At 54.2% G+C, this 25,516-nt stretch overlaps 1 protein-coding gene across 2 annotated transcripts in view; it reads right to left on the bottom strand.

Annotated features, from left to right (window-relative positions):
- The window catches only part of CEP43 (centrosomal protein 43), a 37,901-nt gene that overhangs the window by 1,937 nt on the left and 10,448 nt on the right, over positions 1-25,516 (bottom strand). The window contains exons 6-12 of one of the 2 annotated variants that reach the window (XM_070074587.1): positions 23,329-23,409; positions 19,559-19,618; positions 12,812-13,038; positions 10,458-10,570; positions 8,422-8,490; positions 4,415-4,454; positions 3,219-3,315 (exon numbers count right to left, since the gene is read on the bottom strand). In XM_070074587.1, the coding sequence (XP_069930688.1) occupies positions 3,219-3,315; positions 4,415-4,454; positions 8,422-8,490; positions 10,458-10,570; positions 12,812-13,038; positions 19,559-19,618; positions 23,329-23,409 (687 nt within the window). The remainder of the gene's footprint in view (positions 1-3,218; positions 3,316-4,414; positions 4,455-8,421; positions 8,491-10,457; positions 10,571-12,811; positions 13,039-19,558; positions 19,619-23,328; positions 23,410-25,516) is intronic. The other variant, XM_070074588.1, reaches the window with a different exon arrangement.

The raw sequence follows: 25,516 nt of genomic DNA on the forward strand, positions 1-25,516 counted from the left end.
CCCAAGTGCTTGGGCCCTGCACCCCATGGGAGACCAGGAGAAGCACCTGGCTCCTGCCATCAGATCAGCGCAGTGCGCCAGCCGCGGCGACCATTTGGAGGGTGAACCAACGGCAAAGGAAGACCTTTCTCTCTGTTTCTCTCTCACTGTCCACTCTGCCTGTCAAAATAAATAAATAAATAAATAAATAAATAAATAAATAAATAAAAGAAGAACCAGCGGACACATTGTGTCCTAGGCTTAAAAAAAAAAAACTGTATGAGATGTATTCTCTCACGTATCTATTCACCTTTCCCCTTCTACCTCCTCATTTTGTTGCTCTTTAGAACAGAAAAATGTTAGCTAGGAGTAAAATCTTTTTAAACAGTAAGTATTCCTTCCCTCTTGGTTTTTAGCATAAAAAGACCTGTTAAAAAGACTATTAGCAATCTTAATTAAAATCTGTATACATGCAATCCAAATCCAGTTTATGAAAAAAAAACCTGAAAATACCAGAAAAGGCTGCAAGTTGTAGAACAAATTCTCACGTTACAACTACACTTTCTCCTCTGATCACTATTTTTTTAAGAGACTTTTATTTCAAAGGCAGAAAGAGAGAGAGAGATCTTCCCTATCTGCCAGCTCACTGCCCAAATGGATGCGACCACTGGGGCTGGGCCAGGCCAGAGCCAGGACGCAGGAGCTTCACCTGGGGTCTCCCGCATGGGTGCCCAAGCACCTGGGCCACTGTCCACTGCTTTCCCAGGCCACAGCAGGGAGCTGGTCAGAAGTGGAGCAGCTGGGACTTGAACCAGTGTCCATGTCAGATGTCGGCGCTTCAGAAAACGGCTTAACCCACTGCGCCACAACACCGGCCTCTCTGATCACTATTAAAGAATGAAACCAGTAGGGTATTCCATTGTATTTGCAAAACCATCACGTAGTCTATTACTGCCAATTTGTAGCTGTAGGTAAATGTGGATATAGGAAAAACCAGATAAAGATTTAGGGCAAAAAAAAAAAAAAAAAAACCCAGAAACAAAAAACAAAAACACCAGAATAACCAAAAACTTCCAGAGAAAATGTTTAACTTAAGTGGTCACCGAAAAAGGAAACTGGATGAACACTAACTAGAAGTAAACGCTATCTGATAAAGACGTTTTATTATCTGATAAGGTGCTTCCCTAGTTTTAGAATTAGGATGCAAAGCAGTCATCTTGGAAACTATAAAACACACTGTTCACGTCACAAACTGAAACTGCCTCAAAGAGGAACTCGGAACCTTGAAGAGACGACCAGGAGCTCCGGGAGAGCAAGCTTGACACAGACCCGCAGCAGAGACCCTTCCCAGAGAGCCCGGGGCTCTGCTGCCCTCCCCTGCCCACCTGCACTGCGGGCCCTGCCCTCCCCTGCCCACCTGCACTGCGGGCCCTGCCCTCACCTGCCCACCTCCACTGCGGGCTCTGCCCTGCCCTGCCCTCACCTGCTCACCTGCACTGAGGGCCCTGCCCTCACCTGCCCACCTGCACTGCGGGCCCTGCCCTCCCCTGCCCACCTGCACTGCGGGCTCTGCCCTCACCTGCCCACCTGCCCACCTGCACTGAGGGCTCTGCCCTGCCCTGCCCACCTGCACTGCGGGCCCTGCCCTCACCTGCTCACCTGCACTGCGGGCCCTGCCCTCACCTGCCCACCTGCACTGCGGGCTCTGCCCTCACCTGCTCACCTGCCCACCTGCACTGAGGGCTCTGCCCTGCCCTGCCCACCTGCACTGCGGGCTCTGCCCTCACCTGCCCACCTGTACTGCGGGCCCTGCCCTGCCCTGCGGGCTCTGCTGCTCCGAGCCTACTCACCTGTGGGGCTGGACAGTCACGAATGCCGGGTCTCCTGTGTCATATTCTTACCTCTATCCTGGCTAACACTTGAACTTCACATTAACGTTATCAAGACAATGATTCAGGGGCCGGAGCTGTGGCGCAGTGGGCTAGCTGCTACTTAGAAGCCCATTCCCCACTTTGGAGGGTCTCAGCCACCCCGCTTCCCGTCTGGCTTCCTCCTAATGCATCCTGGGAGGCAGCAAATGCTGACTGAAGTGCCTGACACCACACAGGGAGACTCAGATGGAGCTTCAGGCTACTGGCTGCGCCTGGCCCAGCCCTGGATGTCGGAAGCATTTGGCGGGTGAACCAGCAGACAGAAGACACCTTTCTCTCTCTCTCTCTCTCCCCACCTCAAAATAAATAAAATAAGCATTAAAAAAATCAGTGCATCCAGCACTGTGGCATAGTAGGTTATGACCCTACCTGCAACGCCGGCATCCCATATGGGTGCCAGTTCGACTCCTGGCTGCTCCTCTTCCAATCCAGCTGTCTGCTATGGCTTGGGAAAGCAGTGGAAGAAGGCCCAAGCGCTTGGGCCCCTGCACCCACTGGAAGACCCAAAAGAAGCTCCTGGCTTTGGATCAGCCCAGCCCTGGCCAGTGTGGCCATTTGGGGAGTGAACCAGCGGATGGAAGATCTGTCTCTTCCTCTCTCTGCCTATAACTCTACCTCTCAAAAAAATAAAAGGCAGACCCCAGCGACGCAGGCCACAGGGATGCACTGCAGACTGCTCCTCTCGGGGAGACCCTCCCCAGGGGACCCACGCTGACCCTGGGCCTCAGCCACTCTCCAGACAGCAGCCACCTTCTGGCCAGAGCCACCCACACCCTGAGGCAATGACCAGAGCTCTGCCGACAGCTCGGGCAGACGGAGACACGGAGCCGGGACTGCCACAGCTCGTCATCCAAGAAACGTCAGATCTGGACCTCAGGTAAGAACTCCTGATTCTATGCCAGAACACGCTCTGCTGTCCTGCTGGCTGCGGTCCTAGCTCAGCCCTGACCTGCCTGTCTCGACGGCACAAGTGGCCCTGAAGTGACCACACTGTCCTCTGCTCTCAGCTTCAGCCCACACTGACCCCATGCACATCAGTGGGTGACTCCGTCTCCGGTCCTGCTCCGTCGTGGCCTCCCTTAAACCACATCTGTCACTCCGACGCTCCTGGGCACCGCGGTGGGTGACGACCACAGCCAGTCGCACAGAAGGCACGTTCCCTGCACACCTGCACCAGCAGCTGCCATGAATGGGCCACAGCTGCCAACTGTTTTTCTACTCATCAGTGTGGATTGTTCAAGCTTTGCAGGAAGTAAATCAACAAGCAGGCAGCAACAGCAGCAGGGCACGCTAAGGCGTGACACCTACTTTATCGCTGGTGTTGATGTCCTCGATTTCCACAGAGAGGTCTTCTTCGATCTCTTCACCGATACTCAACTCGCTTCTTTCTGAGCGATGGCTGGTACTAAGGAAGAGAAAAACAAAAATAAAAACTCCGAAAATAAACATCTGAGGAGAACGATCACCATTCTTCAAGCTCTCAGATACTGATTTTCACCGCTTAAATCTAACATGAACTATCAGTGATTTCACATCAATATCCTCTCACATGACTCTTAAAACATGCAGCAAGCGGAACAGAAACAGACAGAAAACTAAGGTTCATTCTGGTGACTCTGGACAGGATGGCAAGAAACAGATTTTAACATTTCACCAATTAGGGGCCAGTGCTGTGGAGCAGTGGGTTAAAGCCCCAGCCTGCAGTGCCAGCACCCCATATGGGCACCAGTCCTGGCTGCTCCACTTCCTATCTAGCTCTCTGCTATGGCCTGGAAAGCAGTAGAAGATGGCCCAAGTCCTTGGGCCCTGCACCCACGTGGGGGACCCAGAAGAAGCTCCTGGCTCCTGGCTTCGGAACAGCTCAGCTATGGCCATTGCAGTCATTTGGGGAGTGAACCAGCAGATGGAAGACCTCTCGCTCACTCTCTGGCTCTACCACTCTATGTAACTCTTTCAAATAAATAAAATCTTTAAAGAAAAATTTCACCAATTATATCACAGTTCCTCTAAAAAAAAGTAAACTGTCCTGCTGAAAAATATAAATTTCCAATCAGAATAAAACTATCAATTAAACAAGTTTCAGGCACTGAATTTAAAGTTTTAATTATATTCACAACATTACTTCTCCATTATTAGCCAACTCACAGATTATAAATCAAGTGACACACATCCTAAGGAACCCCATCTGCAATGATAGCTGACAATCCCCATCTCAGAGAGGGAAGAACGAGGAGAAAGCACTCACAACCCAGCACCGGGCTGTGGCTGCGGGACCCCAGTCTGCAGGGACCGGTCCTACCATGTCTCCAGAATGCAATACGCACATCCGTATTCTAATAGGAAGCAAACACACGCTCCCAGATACAGTATTTTATTCATGTCAAATCAAGATGAACAAAAGACTCAACTGCACTAAAATAAGCCCTGGTATGATTCTGCCGTACTTGCCTGTATTTGCAGTTTACCTATCTATATATTTACACATGTGCCGACTGTTTTCTTACCTATTAAAGTCGTCGACATAGTCGTCATCCTCTCCAGCGCCTGATAAAGGTGAGAAGAGAAGTCACACTTGTGCAGCCACACTCCAGGGTTTACCGACAGCCACACACACACTCCCGCGTGGGCGTTGGTTAAGATGCTCCCGTCCCACATCTGATGCCAGGCCCTGGCTCCTCACTCCAGCCTCCCGCTAAGGCAGACCCTGGGGGTCAGTGGGGATGGCTCAAGTGGCTGTGCCCCCATCACTCATGCGAGCCCGACAGCTCCCAGTTCCCAGCTTCCGCCCTGGCCCAGCCCCAGCCATCACAGGAACTGAGGGAGTGGACAAGCAGATGTGAGCTGTCTCTGCCTCTCAAATAAGGGTATTCACAAAGGTGCACACACACATACACACACCTACACACACACACACACGACAGAGACACACTTCCTTCCAATTCTCATCGCAGAACGACACCACATCATTTACAAAGAAGCACTGCGGCCAGTGTCGAAGCACAGCGGGTTAACACAGAGGGTTAAGCCACTGTCTACAATGCCAGCATCCCATACGAACACCAGTTTGAGTCCTAGCCGCTCCATCTTTTATTCAGCTCCCTACTACTGTTCCTGGCAAAGCAGCGAAGAAGGCCAAGCGCTTGGGTCCCTGCATCCCTGTGGGAGACGAGGATCCAGCTCTGGTTAGCCCAGTCCCAGTCACTGCAGTCACGTGGGAAGGTCTCTCTCTCTCCCTCTCTCCATAACTCTGTCAAATAAGTAAAAATCAAAACAACAAAAAAAACCCTTAAAAAAGTGCTAAAACCCTAAAATAATTTGCTATATTCTCTGGAGGCAAATGACAAACACAATTCTAAGTGTCTGCACCATTTTTTTTTTTTTTTTTTTTTTTTTTTTTTTTTTTTTTAAGATTTATTCATTTGAAAGTCAGAGTTACACAGAGAGGAGAGGCAGAGAGAGAGGAGAGGCAGAGAGACACAGAGGTCTTCCATCCACTGGTTCACTCCCCAACTGGCCAGAATCGCCAGAGCTGTGCTGATCCGAAGCCAGGAGCCAGGAGCTTCTCCCAGTTCTCCCACGTGGGTGCAGGGGCCCCAACACTTGGCCCATCTTTTGCTGCTTTCCCAGTCACATTAGCAGGGCGCTGGATTAGAAGTGGAGCAGCCGGGACCTGACTGGCACCCGCATGGGATGCCGGCACTGCAGGTGGCAGTTTACTGGCTACAACACATCCCGCCCTACCCCAGGTTCTCAAGAGCAGCTACTCACATAACGTGATCGCCACTCGTGGTTCTCAGGGGTCCAGCATCACCAAGCCCCTGCAGCCGCCTGCTTTCAGCTACTGAGCCTTTCCAACATGGTGCACTAAGCATTGACCACCAGGAACAGAGAGGCTTGAAGTACAGCACAGAACACCTGCCTGACAGTGGCAGATGCAAACCCACAGCCCCGCATGAAGGGCGCTGTGGCCGAGGGGAAGTCGGGGGCCCTTTCCTGCTCATGTCCCCAGCTCTAAACCCTGGCGAGATCCACACCAAGCATGGGCTCCCAGGAGGATCCCTGTCTGGAGCGCTTACTCAGACAGGGTCTGCGGCTGGGTTCTGACCAGCAGTGACCGCAGGGGGCAACACCAGTTTCTCAGTGTCCTGGAAGGCCCTGACAGACTCGCTGTCCCTCTCCCCCATCCTCGGAGGGCCAGATGCTGACGACCTGGAGGCATGAGAGGCTGTCTACCAGTGCAGATCAGCGCATAGGGAAGACACACAGGAACTCCAGGAGGGCAGACGCAGACGAGGAGACCCTAGCTCGACATCAAGCTGCCCAGAGCATGGGACTGAACTGCTCCACACAGCGTCCTGCTGAGCAGACCCAGGTCCCGGACGGGAGCCAACAAGGTGACTCCTTCATTTAGTCATCAAATACGAGAGTGACCACCAGGGTCCCTGCAGGTACAGCAATGGCCTCTGGGAGCAACAGCCCAACACACAGAAAGAGGCAACAAGGGAGGAGGGACTGGACGCTCCTAGAACAGCTGGACGAACCCTCGCAGGCTGCAGTGCACCGAAACCTCAAGAAGCCGCGAGTGGCACGCAGTGTGGGCGGAGCGTGCTCCAGGGGCACACAGTGTGGGCAGAGCGTGCTCCAGGGGCACATGCACAGAGCCTGGGAGCAGGGAGGCTGTGGTGAGGAAGCCAGTCCAACCACAGAACAAGGGGCACGACGTCACAGGGGCTGGCAGGGGCCGGAATATTCAAGGCCTGGCAGGCTACGGTCAAGACTTCAGCCAAGGGCAACCCATCTTTTGGGGAGGGAGGATGTTGGGGTCAGAGAGGAGTTGAGAAGAGGGAGCAGCATCAGAAGTCCTTCTCCCACGGACACTCAACCATGTCCCGAGGAAACACGGAGGGAGAGGCGAGAAGGGAGCAAGGCCCCAGAGGGCTGCTGTGGGCAACCAGGCAGGACAAGGCTGGGACGGGGTGGAGGAGAGAACCGCTGTTACCGCCACGCTCAGACGTGCAGCGGGGATCAGGATCCCTGGAGACAAGAGGGAGTGGGGACGACTCCTGGTCTGCTCTCCACCCTGGAATGGTCACCTCGCAGGCGCAGGGGCTGCAAGTGCTTGACACGAATCGGGCACTGTCAGGCAGGGCACAGAGAGAAGACAGCAGGAGTGCTCTGACGAAACCAACCACGCGGTGGCCAGCTGGTGAGGCCAAGAAACAGCCACGGCAGCTCCTTCGGCTGCACGTAAGTGCAATCAGATGGCAGAGGAGGAGACCGAGCCCAGATGGTGGGACGGCTGTGGCAAGTTTGGATCTGGAGTAAGCTCAAGGGACACCCGTGGAGGTGGCAGATAACCCCTCGGCGGGGCAGAGAAGACAAGCGACTGCTCTGAGAGCCGGCAGGAGAGGCGCACTGAGAGCGGAGCACACAGCCTCGGCACCAGGCTTGTGCAGAACAAGGAGCGGGCCACCAGCCGGGAGCACAGTAACAAAGCGCCCAGCACTTACGAGGCCCCAGCGTGCCAGGCAGCGAGCTGCGATTTACGTATGTGGACGTAATGCAAACACTGAGGTGGGGTTGTGAGCTCCCCTAACTGAGCGGAGAACAGCAGCTCGGTTCACCTCCCGGCCCCACCCGTCCATGTCCACGAGAGCCACCGCACGAGTGTTCACTTGGATCTCAACTCCAGACCCCAGCTCTTCGCACTAGCGGGGAGCTTCTCCAGAGGGAGGGGCAGTTTCTAGACGGCTGACGTAAAGGCCAAGAGCGCAGAGCAGACGCAGCCTTCTTCCTGTGGAGGCTGAGGGCTCGCAGAGCAGAGCCCTGACGTCCCTGCACGTCCCCCGGGGCAGCAACAGGTCAGGGCTGGGGTAGGCTCTGTCACGCCTGCCGGGGGCTGCACAGAACAGAAAGCAGGAGGACGGTCTGCACACGCAGCCCAGGGTTCAGCAGTGTCACACGGGGACTCGTACTTCACACGGATGATTCCCCACGGCGGGCTCAGCGACTTCTGCCTCCCGGAACAGAAGTGCACACAGCACCTCAGGGCTTTTCTAAGACTCAGTTCCCTGGGTCTGGGCTGGGCCTGGACTGGCAATCCCCTGCTCCCAATACCTAGAGAACAGCTCTGCTATGCAGACTTCTTCCAATCGGAACCAAAATCTCCCTGCTTCTTCCTGAGGTTGGTCTCCTCAACACCAGGCTCAGCACAGAAGTTACTCTCCCAGAAGGCTTTCCCGGAAGCGCGGGGTAGCTGAAGGCAACCCAGGACCCCTCTCCAAACCAGTAAGACTCCAAATACCTGTAGGTCCCTGCGTGACGCCTGTCTTCCCTTCTAGAATTTAAACTACACGAGACAGGTCTGTCTCAGCTGCTGCTACAGCCCCTCTGCAGCAGCCTACAGCCCCGGTCCCCAGCACCACGTGGCTCAGTGCAGGCTGGGTCACTCACTCTGTCCCAACAACAATCACATGCAAGCAGCCAGCAGTGAAACTGGAAGTCTGGTTACCTAATCCCAGGGACCCCATTTTATCGTTGACTAGCTTCAGATCCTTCAGCACCGCGCTTCCTCTCTTGCCTGTAAACAAACAAAAAATGACCAGGATTAAAGTGACTTTCAGAACGCAGCCTCCCCCACACACCCGTCCTCCCTTCAGCAGGAGGCTCCTTCATCAGAGCAGGAAACCCAGAGTCAGGGAAAAACCGCAGACGGGTTAAGGACGCTCACAGGACGCACGCCCTCCCTTCTGATCACACACCACGCAGACGTCGCGCTCACCAGCAGCTCGGAAGTCTGCCCTGTGCCTGGGGTTATTTTTATCAGTGCTGTTTTTCCTGGGGACTTCTGGACTTTGCTTCCACTCATCCAGCACTTCATCTACCAAGCTGACCTCTTGTCACTTTCACCTCTTAGTCCTCAGTTCTCAACACCCTGTCCACGTCACGTGCAGTCAGAGTGACATCATCGTGCCAGCCTGGCCTCTTTCCTGAAGGCGGCAACAGCCACAGACAAGAGCATGGCGAAGGCGCCATGAGCCACATTCTGGCACACTCTGGCTACCAGACGCTGACGAGAAGCCGGAGACCACTTCTCGTGTGCTGCAAGCCCCACGGTGACAAAAGCTTAGGAAGGACTGCACAATCAGGCAAAACACTGCAAATACTAGTCAATCTATTTCAGGAAAGTCCTGCAAGAGACGCACATGTATGCTCTAAACACTGCCAATCACATCCTGTCTGGTGTGACACAGCACACAAGGTCGGTCTGCAGATCTACATTCTTTAAAGATTTATTTATTTATTTGAAAGAAGAGTTAGAGAGAGAGAGAAAGCCAGAGAGGTCTTCCATCCATTGGTTCACTGCCCAGATGGCTGCAATGGCCAGAGCTGCGCCAATGTGAAGCCAGAGCCAGGAGCTTCCTCCAAGTCTCCCACGCAGGTGCAGGGGCCCAAGGACTTGGCCATCTTCCACTGCTTTCCCAGGCCACAGCAGGACTGGAAGTGGAGCAGCCAGGACTCAAACTGGTGCCCATATGGGATGCTGGCACTGCAGGCGGTAGCTTTACCCACAATGCCACAGCACCAGCCCCTACATGTTTGTTTTCAACTCAGCACTGTCACCACACTTAGGAGGGAGGGGAAGGGACGTGGTGAAGGAGTCTGGCTGTTCCATGTCTACCTCCTCATCTCTACTTCTGTAAACCTAAGAGACATGTGAGATCCCAGTCCCTGAGGGCAGACGACTGCTTCATTCAACCTTCCTATAAAGATTACTGCGGCATCACAGAACAAATTTCTATAAATAACTGAACCAGGGGGCAGCACTGTGGCATAGTAGGATAAGCCTCCATCCCCTATGGACGCTGGTTCAAGTCCTGGCTGCTCCACTTCCAATCCAGCTCTCTGCTGTGGCCTGGGAAAGCAGTAGAAGATGGCCCAAGTCCTCAGGCCCCTGCACCCACAAGGGAGACCTGGAAGAAGCTCCAGGCTTCTGGCTTTGGACTGGCCCAGCTCCAACCATGTAGCCCTTTGGGGAGTGAACCAGCAGACGGGAGACCTGTCTCTCTCCCTGTCTCTTTCCGTAACTCTCAAATAAATCAAATCTTTACAAAATGAATCAAGAAATAACTGAACTTAAATTCAGCTCAATTAATTCTAAATGTGCGAGAAATGACTTAAAAATTATTATATCTATTCCTTGACTTGAACTCATCTCAGGGTGAAAATCAGAAGCCAGAAGTGCACTGAACAGGCCTATGCTGCTAACACCCTCACTTAACAGCGCAGCACACGGCAGAGCCGCGGCCTTCCCTCTGCTCACAGGCTGACTGGGAGTCCCCGCCTGAAGTCTCCTGATGGGACAAGGAAAGGCAAAACGATACAGAGAATGCAACCGCTTCTGAAAAAACAAAAACACACGAGATTTTAACAGGAAACATCGAAATGATAAAGTTATGGGCTATATTACGATTTTCCTAGGAAAAGAATCCACAGTCATCGTATCCTACTTCACTGTAGAGAAACGCACCTGACACAGATACTCACTCTCAGAGTCTTTCAAGGAGGGGGCTCCCTCCAGTGAGCTGAGTCCACTCCGCACGGGGGGCGCGTCTGAGAGGGGGGCCAGGCTGCCCACTGGCCTCCTAGCTTCACTTCTCCTGACAAAAGGCACGCGACAGTTACATGGCAGTCTCAGCGCCTGCCACCGAGGGAAGGCACAGCCCTCAGCCCAGAGCCCTGCAGCTGACACCGCTCGCAGACCCACAGAGCCAGCCAGAAGGAAGCAGCTCGGCTCTCGGCGGCTCCTTCCCTCTCCCCAGCCACACGGACTGCTCCAGCCCGCCCTCCCGGAGACATCTCAGGAGCCCTGTCCCACCCTCAGGAAGGCAGCCGTGAACAGAGGAGCCCACTGGCAAGCCTCCAACAGCCAAGCTGGGGACGTGCCCTTCAGCGGACAGCGCCAACCATGAGGGCTACCGATACTGCACAGCAACCCAGCCCCCACAGCCCCTTCCACACCTCCTCTAACCCCTCACATCTCCAGTCCTCCTCCTCTGGCCTCACGCAGCTGTGAACTCAAGGAGCGGGTGCACACGTCTCGCCCTGCTGACAGGGGCCACTCCGCTCGTCGTGAGGACAGTGAAGCCACTGCCTCAGACCCTGCAGCCCGCCCGGGGAGCCTGACTGACGCACTGGCTACTCTGGTCCCAACTCTGCTTCCTGCTAACGAGCAAAGACCCTGCGAAGCAGCAGGTGACGGCTCAGTGCTTGGAGACCCAGACACAGTTGCAGACTCCCAGCTTCAGCCTGCCCAGCCCTGGCTTTTCAAGATATTTTGGGAGTGAACCAGTAGACAGAAGATCTCTCTCCATCTATCTCTTTCTGCCTTCCCAATTAAAAAAACAAATTACGACAAGACATTAAGGGCCAGCATTGTAGTGTAGTGGGTTAAGCCACAGCCTGCAGAGCTAACATTCCATTTGGGCACCAATTTGAGTCCTGGCTGCTCGACTTCCAATCCAGCTCCCTGCTAACGCACTGGGAAGGCAGCAGAAGACGGCCCCAGTGCTTGGGCCTGCACCCTTGTGGGAGCCCTGGACGAAGCTCCTGGCCCCAAGCTTCAGCCTGGCCCGGCTCCGGCTGTTGTGGCTGTTTGGGGAGTGAACCCGCAGACTGAAGATCTCTGTCTCCCCTCTTTCTCTTTAACTCTTTCAAATGAATAAAACTTAAAAATTAACAAAAAAAACCAGGAGCGGCACGGCACCTCAGTGCGCACGGTGCTCTTCGCACGCTACCAGCCGTTCAGTCCCACATCCCGCCCTGCAGCCACCACCTCTGCACCCCTCACAAAACTCATCAGAAAACCAACGCGCTCTCTACAATTCCTGACCCACTCCAGTCCTTCCAGGCATCCCTGTCCTCATTCGAACAAAGCAGCCTGAACTCCATGGCTGAATCTGCTGAGGGGTTTCCAGCACATGTTCACAGGGCCTCTTCCAGCCTCTCCTCCCTCTCTCTCTCTCACCTCCCTGGCCCCATCCAGCCTCCCTCCCTCCCCCCTCCCTGGCCCTGTCCAGCCTCCCTCCCTCCCTCCCTCTCTCTCACCTCCCTGGCCCTGTCCAGCCTCCCTCCCTCTCTCCCCCTCTCTCACACCTCCCTGGCCCTGTCCAGCCTCCCTCCCTCCCTCCCTCCCTCTCTCTCTGGCCTTGTCCAGCCTCCCTCCCTCCCTCCCTCCCTCTCTCTCTCACCTCCCTGGCCCTGTCCAGCCTCCCTCCCTCCCTCCCTCCCTCCCTCTCTCGCTGGCCTTGTCCAGCCTCCCTCCCTCCCTCCCTCCCTCTCTCTCACCTCCCTGGCCTCGTCCAGCCTCCCTCCCTCCCTCCCTCTCTCTCTCACCTCCCTGGCCCTGCCCAGCCTCCCTCCCTCCCTCCCTCCCTCTCTCTCACACCTCCCTGGCCCCGTCCAGCCTCCCTCTCTCTCTCTCCCCCTCCCTCACACCTCCCCGGCCTCCAGGTGCTGCGAGGTCCATTTCTTGGGGACCTCCTCCATCTTTGGAAACCCCCCCACACCACTTCGCCTGGTCCCCAGGCCTGTCCTGCCCTCCCCCTCCCTCACCCAGCACACGGGTGTGCCTCTCACTGAGGGGCTGACTCTCCACGCAGGGGAGCTTCCTGAGGGCAGGAATCCCCACTGCTGCTGCCAAGTCCTGTCCTTAACGACTGACCAACCCCAGGCCAAACCTGGGGTTGCTTTACAACATAATAAACTTTAAAAAAAAATCAGATTTATGGGTTTGGCAATTATAGAACCACTGGTGGGTCATTATTTTTTAACCATAAAATTAAAACACTCGGAAACTGCATCTGAAATCTCCGGGCTGATAGTCCAGAAATGCTGCTCACCAGCCGTACGTTTTCTCGGGCCCAGGAATAGGGTCGTCAAAGAAAGAGTCCCCTTCCAGGTCGTCTGCATCCGCACAGGGGCCGGCTCCGTCTGCGCCCTCCGCGGTTCTGGGGCTCAGGAGCGCCCCGACTGTGGCTTCCTGGGGCAGCAGGTGAGGACTGCCCCTGCTCCTCAGCTCCGACGAGGCGGCACTCGTGTCGCTCTGACTGGCCTCGCCGCTGGCCTTCTGGAGGGACGGACAGAGAGGTCTGCTGAGGGGACCCTGAAGAAGTCCCGTGTGTGTGTGTGTGTGTGTGTGTGTATGCGTGCACAGCCTGCAACAGCATAAACCGTCACAAACTCAGGGCAATCCTGTCATTTTTTTTTTTTACTTCATCCCCAAGCTTCCAAACATGGCCAACTTCCAAAGAAGAGAAAAACGTATTCCATTCCCTTCCCCTTGCTATGTGCACCTCTTGTATAAACAACCTCTCAATTCCTCCTACTAACACGTCATGGTTTCCTAACTTACCTTAAATTAACACATTTTCAACTTGAAATTGGAGAGGGCATTATTACAGGAGAAAAGGAAGAGTCTTTCACACAAATGACCCAGGCGCCGAGGTGACCGTCAGAGAGCAGCAGTTGTCCAGCTGGCGTCACACCCAGTCAAAGACAGCCCCCGACAGCCCTGTCTGTGGCTCCCAGCGTGGCGCCCTGGCCCTCCGCTCACGCACACCCGGGCACACACATTCCCCTCGTGCCGTGGCTGAAGTGAAAAGCTCTCAAGCACTCCTGCAGGCCCAGGCGGACGCCCCGTCAGCCCCGACCATCCCTGCCGGCCCAGGCGGACGCCCCGTCAGCCCCGACCATCCCTGCCGGCCCAGGCGGACGCCCCGTCAGCCCCGACCATCCCTGCCGGCCCAGGCGGACGCCCCGTCAGCCCCGACCATCCCTGCCGGCCCAGGCGGACGCCCCGTCAGCCCCGACCTTCACCTTCTCTTCTTGACCAGAGTTCTTGTGACCTTCAGACATGTTGTATGAATTGTAACAAACACAACATAATGCTAGTAGTAATAAAAGCAGCTACCACTGTCGGACAGCATTCAAATGTGTCTCTATCGACACCTCATTTAACCCTCAAAACAACCCTCTGGCATGGGCTAGGCTGTTTTCACTGTGGATATAAAAAGGAAACAGAGACCCGTCACTTGTCACGGTGCCCAGCTACACCGGGGTCAGTATCAGCCACAGCTTGGTTCCAGGGTCCGTTGTCACGTTGCACTAATAGGCTGATCTACACGAAGTGGCTACTGGCCAAGCTTCAGCCTTCCACGCTAAAGAGAGCGCTGCTGTGTGAAACACCTGTAGATCTAGCTCCTGAAACAAGAAACCTGGTGTAGTCCCCACTGAACTATAAACTGCAGAACCTCACACAGGTCAGTTCCTTAGGCCTCAGTTTCCTGAAGAGTGGACGACATTAGTATATTTCAAACCAAAAGGATTAAGAAAGAAGGGCTGGATGGGGGGGGGGGGGACTGGATGGGGGGGCTGGATGGGGGGGGACTGGATGGGGGGGCTGGATGGGTGGGAGGGAGAAGGGGTGGACGGGGCGAAGGGCTGGGGGGAGGGCTGGTCGGCAGGGGAGACCAGAGGCAGTGACCACGGGAGCAGGGGTGGCAGGGGCGCTCTCCAGGCCCTGCTCCACTTCTCGTGTGTGCACAAAGTGCACTACCTGAGACGTGTTCACATTTCCTTTCTCCTTCTGTGGGAAGGTTTATTCACTTGAAAGTCAGAGCTCCAGAGAGAGAGGGAGAGAGCTCTTCCACCTGCTGGTTCACTCCCCAGATGGCTGCAACGGCCAGGGCGGAGCCAAGCTGAAGCCAGGGGCCAGCAGCCTCCCAGGTGGGTGGCAGGGGCCCGAACACCGGAGCCACCTTCCACTGCTTTCCAGGCATGGAAGTGGAGGAGCCGGGACAGGAACTGGCACTCACAGCGATGCAGCATCACAGGCTACACACACAGCGTGGGCCCCAATCTTCACGCTGGCTCAAAGCCTTCGTTAACTGGGGAGACTCGAGACGCTTACTACAGCTTTAGGTCTGCTGAGTGCTGTACAGCCCATGTGCTACTAATGTAAGAAAATTACTCATTATAAGCGGTTATCCAGGAAAACAAACACCAAATCATCATCCTTTCAGACAGTATCCGGTATTTTCAAAGAAGCAGAAACTTAACAATCTTCTAACCCCGCAGATGTGGCCACGGGGAGGCAGTGTGGAGTCCGCTGGTTGGCACTGCACAGGAAGGGGAAGGCACCCAGGGAGAGCACACGTGAACACACAAGCAGGCTGAGGGCTCCACCTACAAGCCGGACTGTTGGCAACCAGCAGGAGCCAGGCAGACACCCCCACGTCCAACTTCTGAGCCTCGACAACAGTGACAGAGGACTTCTGTCGGTTTAAGCCTCTCAGCCTCTCCCTGTTACGGTAGCCGTGGAGACAGTCACTTCTTGTAGCTACAGCCTCTCCCTGTTAGGGTAGCCATGGGGACAGTCATTTCTCGTAACTACAGCCTCTCCCTGTTACGGTAGCCGTGGAGGCAGTCAGTCACTTCTTGTAGCTACAGCCTCTCCCTGTTAGGGTAGCCATGGGGACAGTCATTTCTCATAACTACACTCTCCCTGTTACGGTAGCCGTGGAGACAGTCACTTCTTGTAGCTACAGCCTCTCCCTGTTAGGGTAGCCATGGGGACAGTCATTTCAACTACAGCCTCTCCCTGTTAGGGTAGCCATGGAGACAGTCACTTCTTGTAGCTACAGCCTCTCCCTGTTACGGCAGCCATGGAGACAGTCATTTCTCGTAGCTACAGCCTCTCCCTGCTATGGTAGCCATGGGGACAGTCATTTCTCATAACTACTGCCTCTCCCTGCTATGGTAGCCGTGGGGACAGTCACTTCTCGTAGCTACAGCCTCTCCCTGTTACGGCAGCCATGGAGACAGTCATTTCTCATAACTACTGCCTCTCCCTGCTATGGTAGCCGTGGGGACAGTCACTTCTCGTAGCTACAGCGTAGGCTTTGTCTCTTTCGCAGCCACTACAACAGTCATCAATCCCTAAGTAGAGCTCAAGACTAACAAGCTTTATGGGAACTGAAGCTGTAAGACAGTTTTAATGCTTATTTTCTAATACCATACATGGGACCAAGAACTCAGCCACCTTCAGATGAACAGAAAGCAGCATTAGAAGTTTCACAGTAGAAAGCATTACTAACTAACTTTCTAGTAGCCAAAAATGGAACTGTCACTAGAATGTCTCCTAAATACTTTTGCACTTTATTTGAAAAGCAAAGAGAGAGAAGAAAGAGAGAAAAGAAAGAAAGAAAGGCAGAGAGAGAACAAGCGAGTGCATGCAGAGGGAGAAGACAGGAGAGAAATCGTCCATCTGCTGGTTCTTTTCCCAAATGCCCACAACAGCGAGGCTGGGCCAGGCCGAGACCAGGAGCCTGGAGCTCCATCCTGAGCCATCACCGCTGCCCTCCAGAGCGCGCATGAGCAGGAAGCTGGATCAGATCAACCAGCACTGCACTCGGATAGGATACAGAGATGGGCATCCAAGTGCTGCGCCTCATACCCGCCCCTAGAATTTCTGAAGAACCTGGAAAAAGAAGTTTGTTTTTCCTAAGCTATCTGCACTGTTCACAGCAGAGGAAACATCCAAGCCAGAGAAAGGCGCCAGCTCTGACGTGTTCAGAATGTCCCCGGTACTTCCTGCTCTTTCCCACCCACGCCTCTCCAGCCAGCCCTTCTCCAGCCCCAGCCTGCCAAGGGCAGTTTCTCGCCTACCACTTTATGAAGTATTAAGAAAAGGGATTTTTGCTAATTATGACATACACATTTAAGAAGTTTAACTTGCTCACCTATTGTGCCACGGCACTGGCCCCGAAAGAAAAGACTTTCAGGGCTGGCGTTGTAGCATAATAGGTTAAGCCACCACCGCAACGCTGCCATCCTACATGGGAGACGGTTCTAGTCCTGGCTGCTCCACTTCTGATCCAGCTCCCTTCTACAGCCTGGGAAAGCAGCAGAAGATGGCCCCTCTGCTTGGGGCCCTGGACCCATGTAGCAGACTTGGAAGACATTTCTGGCTCCTGGCTTTAGCATGGCCCAGTCCCAGCCATTGTGGCCATTTGAGGAGTGAACTATCAGATGGAAGATGGATCTCTTCCTCTCCCTTTGTAACTTTGCTTTTCAAATTAAAAAAAAAAACTTTAAATATTAATTCAACATGGTGATTAAAAAGCATCTGACTCTATATCAAACACAAAAGACATGTAATATTTAAGGTTTTTACCACTTACTTGGGAAAACTGAGTGAGGTAGAAGATACCACCAAAAGGTGGCTGTAATTTTTAGACAATTAGGACAATGTTACAACAAAATGGTACACAACGAAATAAATGACCACAGATGATATCTGAGAAAAGTGTTAATATATATACACTTCCAAATTCTTAATGTATATTAAAGAAATGCCTTGGGGGCTGGCACTGTGGCACAGTGGGTAAAGCTACCACCTGCAGTGCCGGCACCCTATATGAGAGCCAGTTCAAGTCCTGGCTTCTCCCTTCCAATCCAGCTCTCTGCTGTGGCCTGGGAAAGCAGTGGAAGGTGGCCCAAGTCCCTGGGCCCCTGCACCCACATGGGAGACCTGGAGGAAGCTCCTGGCTTCAGATCCATGCAGCTCCTCCAGCTGCTGCAGCCAATTGAGGAGTGAACTAGTAGATAGAAGACCTCTCTCTCTCTCCCCCTCTGCCTCTCCGCTCTCTGTGTAACTCCAACTTTCAAATAAATAAATACATCTTAAAAAAAAAAAAAAAGCCACTGCCTGCAACACTGGCATTTCATATGGGCTCCAGTTCAAGTCCCAGCTGCTCCACTTCGATCCAGCTCCCTGCTACTGAGCCTGGAATAGCAGCAGAAGATGGCCCTTGTGTTTGAGCCACTGCCACCCATGTGGGAGAGCCCTAGAAGCTCCTGGCTCCTGGCTCCTGGCTGCGGCCTGGCCCCGCCCCGCTCTGGCAGGTGCAGCCACGGGAGGAATGACGCAGCAGATGAAGATCTTTACAAACACTGAGAAGCACTCAGCCCTCCTGGCTCGGGCTCCAGAGCTCAGTGGTGAGCAGCACACTGGCCTCCTGCCTCTGGTGAAGCCCCCTGCACCCCTGGCCCTCCCTGGCCACTGGTCCACGTCTGCATGACAGGCGGGGTCCCACCTCCTGAGAGCCCGGCTCCGGCGTCCTGCTCTGACAACACACACGAGCACACACAGCTTGACACGCTCAGGTGTTACGGATGTTAAGGTGCTGGGAAGCTGCTGCATGCACACGGTGAAGCAGACAGAGGGCTTTGCTAAGGCTACAAACCGGCAATTCCGGACGCAACACAGCCTCCCCGAGGCCACCCAGAAACCACCAGGGGTACAGGGCAAAGGCTTCAAATGAGCGAGGAAGTCCAGGGCTCAGGAACAACAGAGCGGAAGGGACTGGACGCACAGAACGCCCTCCAGGACACGGGCCCATCCAGACTCTCAACCCCCCAAGTCCCAGGAGCGGGAGGCCCCGTCCAAGCTACAGTGCAGACTGAGGTGGGCCCACCCCAGCCACGTCACACGACGCAGAGCGGGAGCTGTCTCTTAGGGCACTTTGGCTCTATGCATGAACTTCCTTCAAATGTTTAACTGCTTTAGGGTCCATGACACCAATAACATTTAAATAAATAAACATTTAGTATTATGAAATATGCTTTTTAAGTTTCAAAAAACTCAAAGAGATTAAAGCATCTATAGAAAACAAACTTTTATATTCTTGATTTGCTTTCTGAAGCTGGTCTCCGTGGGCGAGGGCCACATGAGACGTGTGCTGCCCGGCACGAGTACACGGCTTTCACGTGCCAACGCCCCGGGCGGCGTCTTACGTCTTCTCATTCATAAGGAACAGCACAGACGGTAACAGGAATTTACCTCTGAAGTTACTAGCACTGAAGCTGGCTAATACAACCAGTACATCTCTTAAAGTCTTAAATTTTTAAAGTTTTCAATTTAGTGAAAAAAAATCTAGAGACAAGCCAAGGTTCAACACAGCACTAACTGAATCTCACAAAAATTAAATGTTTTATTCTAAACAGATGCAAAAATCCTACCGATAATGTTTCTAAGACTTCTAATACTTAAGTTTTAAAAGCATCTAATCTATTAAAATTTAGTAGATTTAGTCAACTTTTTGATCTTTAGGGGAGGAAGAAAAAGCAGCCGGGGCCTGACCACTGTGCTGTGTGCTGCGAGGGGCGGCAGGGTGAAGGCCAGCGGGGTGCCGCGGCCTGGGCTGTGGCAGAATACAGACGCCGGAAGGAAACCAAGTTTAACCTCTGAGGAACAATCCCAACTTCTCCAAAAAACAGTTTGATATTTTTCTCGGATAAAAAGCTTGCTAGTATGTGCATTATCATCCATTTAAAAGGAAAATAGATATTGCCAACAAAACAGGAATTTTCTAATTAAAACTGAGAGCACAGTTTTAAAATCTGACACTATGATTTCCCCTGGATAAAAACTGACACATCATGTCTGTCTCATGGGACCGTCAATCCTCGGCACGGGTCAGAGGTGACACTGCACGGAGAGGTACAGCTGGGCCTGCGGGGGCCCAGGACCCGCGGGTCACAGGTGTCTCAGCACAGGCTGCTTTCCCTGGCTCCTCCATTGTTACCTGGTCACCAGCCTTCTGCCCGCTTGTCTTCTTCTTACCTTGTCCTTTATACCTTGGTATCTGAGCACGAGAATAAAAGGACATTTTACCAAAGCGTACAAGTCTTTAAAAATAAACTAACTCATTAACAAACTAGTAAAGATTCCTATCAGAAAATTTCTTAAAAATGGAAGATCTAATTTACATGCTCCCCTTCAAGCCTGCATTTCTGCGTCCTTTATTAACTACTCCTAAAGTGGCTCCACTCACGGTTGACTAGTTTCCACAGGCACTGGCGGCTAGCCTACGCCTGCTCAGCGTCTCGGGTGAGACTCCCGCACACCACGTTAGCTTGCTGCGCTCTAGGCTGCCTCACGGAGGCGCTCCTGAGGAGACCGTGCTGTGGCCGCGTCTGCCCAGCGTCAGGGCCCCAGCGCCTCTGGGAGCTGCGGCCGAGGAGCCACCAGGGAGAAGAGGCAGAGCGAGGGCAGGGAAAGTGCTGGACTCCCGAGTGCACACCCTGAGGACTACGGGGAACCGCGCCTCACAGAGGACCTTGCGGGTCTCTGGGATTGCCACTGCCACTTGGGGAAATGGAGACTGCAGAAAATGACACAGGCGGCAGAGGTGTGGTGCCCCCTGGAGGACAAATGTTCTCTAGCACCAGAAATTATCACGGCTTCTCCAAGAATCTGGTGCATTTCCAAACTCACTTAAAACACTTAACATTCATAGGTCTTAAAAAATAAAAATCCTGGGGCAGGTGTTTATCCCCGCAGTTCGATGCCCTGCCCCACCCTGGAGTAGCCGGGTTCGATGCCCAGCTCCTGACTTTAACTTCCTCTCACACACCCCCCGGCTCCCAGCGCTGGCCCAGTCTCAGCCATTGAGGGCATCTAGGGGGATGAACTAGAGCTCACCTGCTCTCTCCCTAACAAAAACGAAAAAAAAATCTTTCATCAGACAGACTTTGATACTGTATCTTGAGACGCATCCTAAGTTAGTATCGCTAACCTGCTTTAAAAACACTGATCTGCTTAGATCAGAACTCCCTGACCGCTCAGAGACAGGAACTGACGGTATCGGAGCACATTCACAGCTTCATGGAAAATAAACACCACCACCCCCGCCCCGCGGAGGGGGACCAAGTCCTGTCAAGGGCCACAGGGATAGCTACAGCACACTCACAGGGATAGCTACAGCACCACTCGCAGGGATAGCTACAGCACCACTCACAGGGATAGCTACAGCACACTCACAGGGATAGCTACAGCACACTCACAGGGATAGCTACAGCACCACTCGCAGGGATAGCTACAGCACCACTCACAGGGATAGCTACAGCACACTCGCGGGGATAGCTACAGCACACTCACAGGGATAGCTACAGCACACTCACAGGGATAGCTACAGCACACTCACAGGGATAGCTACAGCACCACTCACAGGGATAGCTACAGCACACTCACGGGGATAGCTACAGCACACTCGCAGGGATAGCTACAGCACCACTCACAGGGATAGCTACAGCACCACTCACAGGGATAGCTACAGCACACTCACGGGGATAGCTACAGCACACTCGCAGGGATAGCTACAGCACCACTCACAGGGATAGCTACAGCACCACTCACAGGGATAGCTACAGCACACTCACAGGGATAGCTACAGCACCACTCACAGGGATAGCTACAGCACACTCACGGGGATAGCTACAGCACACTCACAGGGATAGCTACAGCACACTCACAGGGATAGCTACAGCACACTCACAGGGATAGCTACAGCACCACTCGCAGGGATAGCTACAGCACCACTCACAGGGATAGCTACAGCACACTCACAGGGATAGCTACAGCACACTCGCAGGGATAGCTACAGCACCACTCACAGGGATAGCTACAGCACCACTCACAGGGATAGCTACAGCACACTCACAGGGATAGCTACAGCACACTCGCAGGGATAGCTACAGCACCACTCACAGGCCATCCCACAGTATCCGCTTCAGAACCAGCCTGCCATCCACTTGTTGCATCCTGAACCCTGCTGCAGCTGTCCTGGCAGGGCCACACCCAGTGACCTCGGGGCCTCACACGGCACAGGCCTCACTGCCCACCCTCCCCACAGGGCTCGGGCCTCACTGCCCACCCTCCCCACAGGGCTCGGGGCCTCACTGCCCACCCTCCTCACAGGGCTCGGGGCCTCACACTGCCCACCCTCCCCATAGGGCTCGGGCCTCACTGCCCACCCTCCTCACAGGGCTCGGGCCTCACACCACCCACCCTCCTCACAGGGCTCGGGCCTCACTGCCCACCCTCCTCACAGGGCTCGGGCCTCACACCACCCACCCTCCTCACAGGGCTCGGGGCCTCACTGCCCACCCTCCTCACAGGGCTCGGGCCTCACTGCCCACCCTCCCCACAGGGCTCTGGCCTCACTGCCCACCCTTCCCACAGGGCTCGGGCCTCACTGCCCACCCTCCTCACAGGGCTCTGGCCTCACTGCCCACCCTTCCCACAGGGCTCGGGGCCTCACTGCCCACCCTGGACAGGCTCTTTCACCTGCAACTGAAGGAATCTCTAAATTTACTCAGGACCTCGTTCTGTCACCAGGCTACTGTGAGCATCAGAGAAAAAAATCCTCAAAACACAGGCCTTCTCTGCTGGCCCAGGCTGCCTAGAAAGCTCGGCGGGAACACTGCAGCTACGTGGTGGGCCCTCTCCTTGGTTAGAAACACGGCAGGGAGCTTCTCTGGGTTTCTAAGAAAATGAAAAGGAGCCAGAGCATCGAGGAACATACAATCAGCAACAGCGATCACGCAGCCAGTCTCTGGTCCTGGAGGCTGAGAACACACTCAGGTAGCCAGGGAGTCACGGCTCACCCGGCGCCTTTTAGTCAAGGCGCACCCGGAACCTGCACAGAGCCTGCCCCACGCAACGCGCTCCACAGAGCAGAAACCACAAACCCGACCCGCGACGACTGCTGGAATCCGAGCCCGAGTGCGTGCTGGGAGGCGACCAGGTGCCGAGGGCAGAGCCCGCACCCTCCACCGCCGTGAGGACACACGGAAGGCACAGGTCTGACCCCGGCACTGGGCCTTCCGGGCCGGCCCACGGTGCTGGGTCTGTGGTGTTCTCAGGGCACTAAGACACGACCCACACGCGCCCCGGGCCATGCCAGCTGGTGCTGCCCTCACCCTGACAACTCTGCCGCCCATCTCCTGATTCGCTCCGGAATCATGCACATCCAGGCCCTCAAACTCCAGAGTCCAACTCGGCTTCTCCTCCCGTACGCCACAATCTCAGAATGGGGTCTCCTCTTTACGATTCATAAACACAACAGATAAACAAACCTAACAGAACGCATTTTCTTACAGATCCCAAAGTAGTTCACTCACGTAAGAAACCATCATAGTTTACTATTCCAAACCTGATCATCCAACTGGAAGTCTACGATAATCAACACAAAGACTTTATATTCTAGAACCTGCTGTTATTTTCCTAAGCTAAGAATAAAATTAATCTTCCTTACTAATGAAAGAAAAATTCAAGATATCACAAGTCCAAATATTCTAGTATTGTTAACTGTATTTCTTCCCATAAGCATGAAATTCAAAATACTACCAACAAAGCCAAAGAATAAGCTTTTAAAAATACATAAAGAGAAAAAAATACCTCAAGAAACCAAACAGCTCTGTGTTAGAAAAAAACAATCAAGAGAAAACGGATTTTGTTAGGAAGAAAACAAGCAGAGCCCAGAGGAGTCGCTGCAGAGGCCGGGAGACTCACCTTACTGGGGGTGGTCTGGGAACTTGTTTTTGCTTCTGGCGACTTTGGTGGGGAACGTACATCGGACAGATCGGGCACGCCCTGCAAGAGTCACAATTTAAAATCAACACACATCTGAAAACAAAACATGAATACACCAATGGCACTGCAGTGGAACTTTGGCATTTAAAAACACTAAACGATGTTAACATTTTTATTTTTTCTCATTAATGTAGTAAACACCCCCATTAAATTTTCCCAAACAATTAAAATACACCCAGATTCTAATTACCTACAAAATATTTCACTCAATTACCTTGAACAAGCTACTAGGTCTACACGGAAAACGACGCCAGTCTTCTCTCTCTCTCTCTCTCTAAGATTTATTTGAAAGAAGGGTTACAGAGAGAGAGGAAAAGACGAGAGGGGTCTTTTAACCACCGATTCCCTCTCCAACTGGCTGCTTGGGCCAAGGCGTGGCTAGGCCACAGCAGGGACCTGGAATCCGCCTGGTCTCCCACGTGGGTGCAGGGCCCCGCGCTGAGGCCACTTCTGCCGCTCTCCCAGGTGCATCAGCAGGGAGCCCGGCTGGAAGCAGAGCAGCTGGGACTTGCGCCACTCGGGACGCCAGTGTGACACTCGTAGCTACCTGCTGTGTCACGACCAGGGCCCAGGGCTCCGAATCTCTCCTGCCCAACACCAAGAGCAATGTCCATCACACAAGCACAAACTAGAAACCTGTCAGGCAACTTACGGGTGAACAAAACGGAGTACCTGCACTGAAGAGACAGCCGAGCCCAGACTGACGCCCAGGTGTCTGCCCACCACGGACCCCCTCCCCTCAGCTTGAGTCTGAGCTCTGCAGACAAAACCATCCCTACTCGGAAGCATCTGCGACCACGTCTCCTGCGACCCTTCCACACTCTGGAAGTGGTAAACATCCACTCTCTTATGAAAACATATCTTTACCTTGAACAGCTCTGAGCCTTTGGGGACAAGTAAGTTTTTTCTTTGAAATGCAGACACAATTAGAAGAAACAGACAGACAGATCTTCCATCTTCCCCAACTACCCACAACAGCCAGGGCTGGGCCACACCAAAGCCAGGTCCTGGGAACCCAGTCCAGGTCATCACGTGGAGGGCAAGGACCCAGTGCTCGTGACACCACCTCCTGCCTCCCAGGATGTGCGTCAGCAAGAAGCCAGAGCAGTAGAGAGGGACTCCAGGGAGGGACACAGGGTCCACACAGCACCTCCAGGGAGGGACACAGGGTCCACACAGCTCCTCCACGGAGGGACACAGGGTCCACACAGCTCCTCCAGGGAGGGACACGGGCGTCCACACAGCACCTCCAGGGAGGGACACGGGCGTCCCCCACAGCACCTCCAGGGAGGGACACGGGCGTCCACACAGCACCTCCAGGAGGGACACAGGGTCCACACAGCACCTCCAGGAGGGACACAGGGTCCACACAGCACCTCCAGGGAGGGACACGGGCATCCACACAGCACCTCCAGGGAGGGACACAGGGTCCACACAGCACCTCCAGGGAGGGACACAGGGTCCACACAGCACCTCCAGGGAGGGACACAGGGTCCACACAGCTCCTCCAGGGAGGGACACAGGGTCCACACAGCACCTCCAGGGAGGGACACAGGGTCCACACAGCACCTCCAGGGAGGGACACGGGCATCCACACAGCTCCTCCAGGGAGGGACACGGGCGTTCACACAGCTCCTCCAGGGAGGGACACAGGCATCCACACAGCTCCTCCAGGAGGGACACAGGGTCCACACAGCTCCTCCAGGGAGGGACACAGGGTCCACACAGCTCCTCCAGGGAGGGACACGGGCGTCCACACAGCTCCTCCAGGGAGGGACACAGGGTCCACAAGCACCTCCAGGAGGGACACAGGGTCCACACAGCACCTCCAGGGAGGGACACGGGCATCCACACAGCTCCTCCAGGGAGGGACACAGGGTCCACACAGCTCCTCCAGGAGGGACACGGGGTCCACACAGCACCTCCAGGAGGGACACAGGGTCCACACAGCTCCTCCAGGAGGGACACAGGGTCCACACAGCACCTCCAGGGAGGGACACAGGGTCCACACAGCACCTCCAGGGAGGGACACAGGGTCCACACAGCACCTCCAGGGAGGGACACAGGGTCCACACAGCACCTCCAGGAGGGACACAGGGTCCACACA

Source organism: Oryctolagus cuniculus, chromosome 5 (genome assembly GCF_964237555.1).
Source record: "Oryctolagus cuniculus chromosome 5, mOryCun1.1, whole genome shotgun sequence".
NCBI lineage: Eukaryota > Metazoa > Chordata > Mammalia > Lagomorpha > Leporidae > Oryctolagus > Oryctolagus cuniculus.